The following is an 8,504-nucleotide window of genomic DNA, read 5'->3' as shown; positions in this document are numbered from 1 at the left end:
GAAATAATCCACCGTAAATCATTTTCTTCATATTGTATTCAGTTCAGTCAAAAAAAGTTCGCAACCCATTAAAAACATACAGATTTATATATTTCAGTAATAATATACTCATAACTCAAAAATTATACAATTTCATTGTCTGTCAACAAAATATTTTGTTTAAATATTCAATTATATAGGAAATCACCTTGTTTCTTAGATAAAATAATTTGATCGCTATTATAGTTTTTTCCATTTAGACAGTTTAACGATTTTAAAAGATTAACAAACGTTTACAAATGAATATATGCATCACAAATAATTATGTAAAACAAATGGAATTGTAGTGTTCTTTTCTAAAGTTTAAAAAGCTACAAACATTTTTCTCTAAACGTGTAAAAGTTAAGTACTAGACCAAGAACTAGGTACCTAGTTTTTAATACTTATTATAGGGATGTAGGTTCTTAAGTAGAAGTCTTAACAAGGGATCACAGTTTGGAAAACTAGTTCAATTACAGGGTTCGAATCCCTGTAAATGATACATCGGTGTAATATTTACTAAGTCTAAACTGAGAAACAAGTCTGCAAAGCATACTCCTAATAGCAATAAGTAACTATAACTCTTTACCAGGCGTGAATAGGTCGACTTCAAAGTAGTATTTTCTACGGATTCACTATAAAACGTAGACAAAGAATTTGCGACATGTTTGTAACCAAAGTTTTAACTTGTTTTGCAAGGTGTGTGTGGTTTGTTTAAATTAAGCAAGTTTTGTTCTGGATAGTGACTAATCAAAAATCAAATACCATACAAATTAAGCATTGCCTATTATGGTGTAAGTTTATATTTATAAATGCATCTCACCTGTAAAGACGGAAATTGTGCTCATAAGTAAAAGGCATATCAATTAAAAAACAATGCACTGTCTTATGGTATTGAGAGTCTTTATGGGCGATCTTATCACATAATAACAGGTAATCCTGCCTCACATTAGTCGGCCTGTCTTAGATATGTTACGATAGTTATTGACTATTATGATTAAAAAAGTATCAACCTGTTCACGTCTGGAACGGCACATTAAAACAATAATTACATTAAACATCGATTTTACCACTAAACAGTTTGAAATACAGTGACTTCTATTAAGCAGTAGGTCTGCAGTAGAATTTATTACCACCTGGAAGAGTAAGCTACTAGAGCTTAGAAACGAGAGATAGAAACTATTTGACAAAAACCTAATTAAAAAAAGAGAAAAACAGTTTTCATCCAAAAGTTAAATGTTTTTTTTTACCTTGTTATTTCAGATTTGATCAATATAAACAAAATTCATACTCATAATATATTAATAATTGTGTCACGTATTATTTGTTAACATAAAAGTAAATGTTACTTTTCATATTTTATCCAGTGTGCATTCCGGATTTCGCTGTTTTGATATTCAGATCCGTTTGAGTATTTCTCAAGGACCTTACCTTATTCCTTTGGCTTGTGGCTACCTTATGGCTTGCGACGCTGAAGACTAAACTGGTATTCAATTTGTTTTCAATTCAAATTTTTAAAAATTCAACTCCAATTTATGAATAAACCAAAAACTTGATAAATAGAAGTCACTGTTAAGAGGCTTCTTCCAACTTTCATCTTTATGAAATTGAAAGAAACCTTTTAGAAGCTAAAACTACAAAATCACATTGCAGAGGCTTTAGGTTTAGAATTACGTGAGGTACACTAATTTACTTCAACAATCTACTATTTAGGCTCAAGAGTATAATTGAAAGAACTAAATCATTGACTAAGACACAAAGGAGTCTCATATCTCGTCATGAGACCTTAATAGATATGATATGTGTATACATATAATATGCAAATTATATATATAGTGTAAACTATGTAACGCCCCTAGATTTAACGACGAATTCACTAAAGCATCGAATCAATTGGCTTTGGTTGAAAGCTTGTCTTTCATACAATGATACACTCTACAGAGCATGACAACCACTCTCAATAACGACAACAATTGAGCACTAAAGCACTCTTTAAGTTGCTAAAATTAATAAACAGCGCAGCTGTGTAAGATCTTTTGTTTCTTTATTATCCTAGCCCACAATAAGCTCGAACATCGGCATCATGCATACGAACTTTGGGACCACGTGTAGACTGTTGTTGACCATGGCTGATAAGTAGACGTTCATTTTTATTCTCTCCATTTAATGGCAACTTTCTATAATGACATAAAATGCACAGTGCTTTAAGTGTCGTTATAGAGAGCTTACACTGTATATATATAACATATGTAATTTGAACATCTTTTTATATATTATATTTATATATAATTTGCAAGATACAAGATACGATTACATAAGTTGTACAAATTATTGTTCAACCAAAAACGTTATATCACAACGTCACAACAACACACTATATTTTATATAGTGACGCAAGGACTAGACATAAAAATAAAAATTATTTAATTGATATAAACGCAAATGTCGCAGTCTATGGACATAGTATGAGAGAGATGTTTCTTACTGACAATTATAGACTCAAAGTTAGAGTTATGTAAACAATGTAAATACATATTTTTTAATATGAATAATAATGTAATTCCCTTTCGACAATATTGACACAAAAGTGAAATATTATACTGTAATGTTTGATAATTAATAAACAAATTTATAATCATAATTAGTATGTATTTCTTTTTTGACTACAAACTCCTTTTTGTCTTAGCAAATACAATCTTGACTAACTTAAGTTGTTGACTAAACAAAGTTTACTTAAAAACACAATTTAAAAATAAATAACACCTAGTAAAAAGCATAACATAATATAGTTTTGAGTCCAGCTCATATTTTAAATTAATGAGGTTACATAAACTTAAGATAAGTCAAGAGTTTCCTATTCCACCATGTGCTCTGAAAATAAAACAATAATTTAAGTTTAATTTTATTTTGAACTACCTTGCATTAAAATTCTTAATTATAATCAAACCTTGATGTTATTCCAATTATAAAAATAAATAAAAAATTAACGGAATTTTATTCAAAAATCATTTCAAACGACCCAGGCTTTCTCGTTAATAATAGTGTATCTTTTATTTATACTATTTGATATATTTTATATCTACATTCCGTTATACATTATACGTTGTTGGATCTTAATTCGAATTCACACGCCACGTCAACTCAACGTCTAACTTTAATATGCAAATGTATTTGAGCCGCGAAATCTCACGCAAAGTCCAATTATACTATTAAGTTCCGCAAATGAAGACAATATTCTGGAACATATATTCAGTATATGAAGCTGATTTTCGACTGTAAGGTGATCAGTAATTAATAACGTTAAACATAATTTAATCAACAAAGCTTTTTACTAACTTGACGAACATTTAAATGATCCTAATTGTTTGTGTCAAGACTTGGCGATAAAAAAGAGAGGCCGAGTGTTACTTGCCAGTTCTTTTCGCCAGATCTATGTCCATGACTTGCGAACTGGTTGTAAATGTTTTTTTTCTGTGAAGTTCATAAGTTTACTTGTTGCTTGTCATATTATAGGTAATGAATAAAGTTATTTTGAGTTTGAATTTGAGTATAAACCCTTTAGATTTAGTGCATTGATGGAGCAGAAATATTAAAAAATAACACGAACGCGGATACTTTAACTTAATTTTTTCTTGGGAATCGAAACCCATACGTGTTGAATACATACTGACGCATTACTAATATACCATTACAGTTATTATAATAGACTAGATATATTAATAGGTATTTGATATATCACTCACTCACATGCTCTCACACAGTTTTAAAAAAATGCAATTGAAAAAATTATTATGTAATTTTTTATTAAGTTTGTTATGGAAGAGCTGGTAACACATTTATTTAATAAAGGGTTCCTAAATCGTATATTATAATAAATAAACTTATTTTTATTATTTTGAGGATCATATATCGTGAATTCTCAGTACGTTCTAATTAACAACCTCTCACCTTGCTCCTCAACTGGAGTGTGCTCTTCATCAGACGAATCCACGCGTTCGATTAATGAACTTTGTTTTGATAGAGACTAGAAGGAAATAATATACGTAAATAACTATAATAAGACTGTTTATTTTTTTCTATCCTTCCATGCCAAATGGGAGTCAGGTTCAGGACTGCATCGTGAATTGAGATATATATAGGGTAGCATAACAGACGTAAGTCTTATCTTTTGCTAACATAGCTTTTACACATTGATAGAAAGCACTTTTTTAACCGGATTAAAGCAATTTGTATTATTATAAACTTATAATTATTTACATAATTTTAAATTTAATTTTGTCTCCGACGTTTCGCATGCGATATCAACTCCGGGGAAATAATTACAGATAACACAACTTTCTCTACAGCTGTGATACTTTTTGACATTCAACACCTTTTGTCTTCAGTCACCATGACGACGCACGCTGTAAAGCACGCGAAACGTCGGAAAAATTTAAAATTATGTAAATAATTATAGGTTTATAATAATACAAATAACTTTAATCCGGTTAAAAAGTGTTTTCTTTCAAGACGTAAGTATGTATAAAGACCTCAGGCATGACTTTCATTATTGACGAGATACAAATTATCAATAATTATCAATTTCAGATATTTTCTTTGTATCATATTACATACTACATATAAAGATTAAGTCGTTTTGAAATTGGTGGTCATTAAACACAGTTTTTAAACCTATATCAATAACCTTCTTAACCAAATTAATGAATTGTATTATTTAGAAGCTGTGCGAGTGAAATTCATATTTTACTTAGCCGTAACGTACCTAGTTATTATTTTTTATAAAAGTACCTTATTAGACCGTCGCCTTGGAGGTGATATCTTATTCCATAAGGCTTCGAGCTGATCAAAATGTTGCGATTGCGCCAGCGCTGCCTGTTCCGGACCAAGGCTTACCTTTAAAAATTTTTTTTTTTTAATTTCCTGTCCAAAACGCCAAAAGTAACGCCCAACCCACAATATTACGTGTTTTTGAGGATGATTATAATTACCTGTGAACCTAAATCTTTATTTTTCGCTTCTTGTATTTTCGATATTTCTTCCATCGATGCTGATACGGAGAACCTGTTGAAAATAAAAATGAATATACTACATTTTAATTATATTGACGATTTTCCTACACAGAAATAGTACATTCAATTCAATGAAAGCTATTTTAATGTATGTCGTACGAAAACTTAATGAAATAACTCTTATCTTAAAAATTTATTACAATTCTCAGGTCAGGTCGCTGTTATGAAACGCTCCTCTAACAGATGCTATTTGGAAATTCCATCTTACGTACGTACTTACGTAATTGCATCGATATTCATGATTCCGTGAGCTTTTTAATTTATTTTAGATTGAGGTTGGTGATTTTATATTTTTTTTATAAGATTTGGTTTACACTTGCATTTTACCCATATTCTTATTTCTTGTTTTATTTATTTATTAACACTTCGTTGCATTTCCATATAAAAATTGAACAAAATTAAATTAAAAGGAGGGCAACTGGCGGCTTCAGTTAAGGTTGGCTGAATCCCTTGTTAGCGATAAGGCTGCCCGTAGCATCCCTTATAATATTCACGTGTTATGTTAATTATTTTTCTATAAATGTAGCAAAGTGTTAATAAATAAAACTTAATGGATTTCAGCATTAACAGTACAGTGGCCTTATTTCTGAAATAGCTATTATATTCGCCAGGTGATACTGGCGAGATATCCCTCAGTTTAATTATGAAAGGTCAACGCACGCTTAAGAGTCATCAATAAAATAACAGTTATTTTAATAAAATTCTGTGATATATAATAATACTAACAAAATCAGTACAATTTATAGAACAATAAGTGGCACTACAACATTTTTAGGTCTCGGCCTCACATTTCTAAATCTGTTTCTTGATCATCGTCAAAGTAATAGACAAGTAATCAGCCTCCTGTGCCTGACACACCGTTGACTTCTAAGGGTCTCGGGTCTAAGGCAAGCTTCCTCACGATGTTTTCCCTCACCGATCAAGCAAATGTTAAATGTGCACATAGAAAGAAAGTCCATTGTTACACAGGGGATTGAACCTACGACCTGAGGGATAGGAGTCGAATGCTGATAGTCGGAGAATTAGCGATAAATATAGTTTAAAAAAAAACCCGCAATTTGTTATTTTTTACATTGTGATTCTTTACAACCGTAGTATACCTTCGTTTCAGTCTTTCATCGACTTGAGCCATCATCGCTGCGGAAGTCAGATGTGCATATTTCTTTTGCCACGTGTAGGTATCCAACGAAACCTCTTTCTTTAACAGCCTTCGCATAGGACGCTTCGGTGCCAAGGGGCGGAGCTCTGAAATAATTATTTTTTGAGTTAAGCACAAATCGCTTAAAAGTGCAATACAGCTGCCCCTTAAAAAGTTCAGATATCTATACGGTATATTTATTCTTATCCGGTACACTCTTGACAGAGCGGTCGTGATCGCTATTTAGTAGTGGTAATCAAAGGAGCAGATGTGATGCGCTTCACGACGTTTCGCCATCGTTGCCTATTAGTGGTCATCCTGCTACACTCATTGAGTGTACCTCTACGGTATATAAAAAGGGATTAAAGTCCGACATTAAATAGAAAAATAAATCTTCAAGCTAGCTAAATTGAAAGGTAATACAAAAGAAGCTTTTAGGAATACTTAACTTATCTAGGAGATTAACTATCTCCATAGGCTTAAATATATATATATATTATTTGCACATAATAAATAAATAATTAAGTAAAGTCATTCCACAAAAATTGTTGGCGTATCTCTGTCGCAAGAAGGTATTCCAAACAATTACCAAAAAAAGTTAAAAAGTATTGTAATGGTGACTAATGGGTTTAGAAGTGACTTTTATAGCGAAGGCGTGAGACAATTGGAGCCGTAATGCCATGGGATTTTCAGATTGCGAAACTGCAAAGTTTCGGAAGATAAGAATTTTCCGGAAGTTTTCAGCGCATTTACCGGGCGTAAATGAGCAACTTTCTCTCTTTTGTGACATTTTGAAAAGGGTTTTTTGTTCTGATCACTGCGCTATACAATCTTTACAAAATAATTCTGCAACTTTAATTAACAAGTAACTTCAGACGACAGTACAAATATCTAATTAAATGAGTTAATAACAAGAAAAGATTGATAGCGACAAGGCTGTTGAGCTCAAAGTGTTAAATAAATATCCAAAAATGACGACGTGTATATAAGTAGTTTAAAACTTTGCGGCTACTCATTATCCGTTAATAAACACAATATATTTTAAATCAATGACGCTAAAAGAATTTGTGGTGACAAGCACTACCACGGTTTCGGCGTCAAACCACATACACACTATGAACTTCTACTGCGAAGGGGTCGTCACGCCCCGACACAGGTGGGAGTATAATTTGTCTTTTTTTTCATTTAATAATAATAATAACAAACCATCGACATCCTTCGTGGGCGCAGCGTAGGTCGGTATCTTTACGTAGGTGGCCGGCGTGTTGTGTAAACAGATTATCGGCAAACAACCTGTTGATTGAATTATTGAAGTATTGAGGTGATTCGATGAAAAATAATTGTGCAATTATGGTTTGAATGATTGCCTTAAATAAGTTGAGAAAATACAGAAAACGGGGCAATATATATATATTAATATCTGAGACCCTTTTTAGGTTGGCTTATATAACTTCGACTAAAAGATCTCAATTGTTTGAAACAAGTACTTTGATATAAACTAGCAATATATATTACTCTATCAATAATATATATTATTCAAAATCGTTATTTTTTATAGACACTCATTACTAGAAGGCTCGAGACTGCGATGGTGGGCTTCTACGCTCGCTACGCTACGCTATTGATACGCTCTTTTCTTGAAGGACTCTTCCTATTGTTTACAAAATACCTCGACTGGTTAAATATTCAATTCAATATAAAACCATCATGGTTCTTAACCACGTAAGTTTTTACGTCAAAGTGACCAATTATTATTTAGAAGTTTTTATTTACAAAACAAAACTTAGCGATTAAACACACTAAGTTTCTCGCTAGAACTCGTCAAATCTACGCCCTTTATTTAAGTACTAGTCGTAGTTAGAACCAGTTTATTGATAATCATATAGTCCATAATTATGAGTTGTATTAAGCAAAGCATTTTAAAGAAACTTACCTCTATCCAACAGATGTATGACAATACGAGCGCAGTCACTTGTTATCTGGAACCCGAGCAGAGGAACGTGTAACGCTAAAGATGTCAACGCCAGGCCTCGTTTCGTCTCCCATATTATCAGCGTTTTGTCCTCCGCACCTGCAATAATATTTTATAATACATATGTGGTACATGCAATTGGTTGAATGTAGGTAAATTTTGGTATAGAATTTCAGGTGATATGATTAACATAATATTGTCTATATACATTCAAACGACGTTGAAACATTTTCAATCAGAAAAGTTCGCTTAAGACATTAAAGTAGGATTTCAAGTTTATGACCAATGTTTCCTTGAAAAGTTATAA

The 8,504-nt window shown here is 31.8% G+C and overlaps 1 protein-coding gene across 2 annotated transcripts in view; it reads right to left on the bottom strand.

Moving 5' to 3' along the window:
• Positions 1-2,024: 2,024 nt before the first annotated feature.
• Positions 2,025-8,504, bottom strand: part of LOC123708577 (protein qui-1) — a 101,482-nt gene continuing 95,002 nt past the window's right edge. For both annotated transcript variants that reach the window (XM_045659353.1, XM_045659354.1), the window contains exons 25-31: positions 8,159-8,296; positions 7,432-7,518; positions 6,188-6,332; positions 5,007-5,079; positions 4,807-4,911; positions 3,967-4,042; positions 2,025-2,889 (exon numbers count right to left, since the gene is read on the bottom strand). In XM_045659353.1, coding sequence (XP_045515309.1) covers positions 2,873-2,889; positions 3,967-4,042; positions 4,807-4,911; positions 5,007-5,079; positions 6,188-6,332; positions 7,432-7,518; positions 8,159-8,296 — 641 coding nt within the window. In that variant the 3' untranslated portion in view covers positions 2,025-2,872. The remainder of the gene's footprint in view (positions 2,890-3,966; positions 4,043-4,806; positions 4,912-5,006; positions 5,080-6,187; positions 6,333-7,431; positions 7,519-8,158; positions 8,297-8,504) is intronic.

Source organism: Pieris brassicae, chromosome 4 (genome assembly GCF_905147105.1).
Source record: "Pieris brassicae chromosome 4, ilPieBrab1.1, whole genome shotgun sequence".
NCBI classification, from domain to species: Eukaryota; Metazoa; Arthropoda; class Insecta; order Lepidoptera; family Pieridae; genus Pieris; species Pieris brassicae.
Note: the sequence above shows the minus strand (reverse complement) of the source record. Positions and strands in the feature narration are given on the sequence as shown.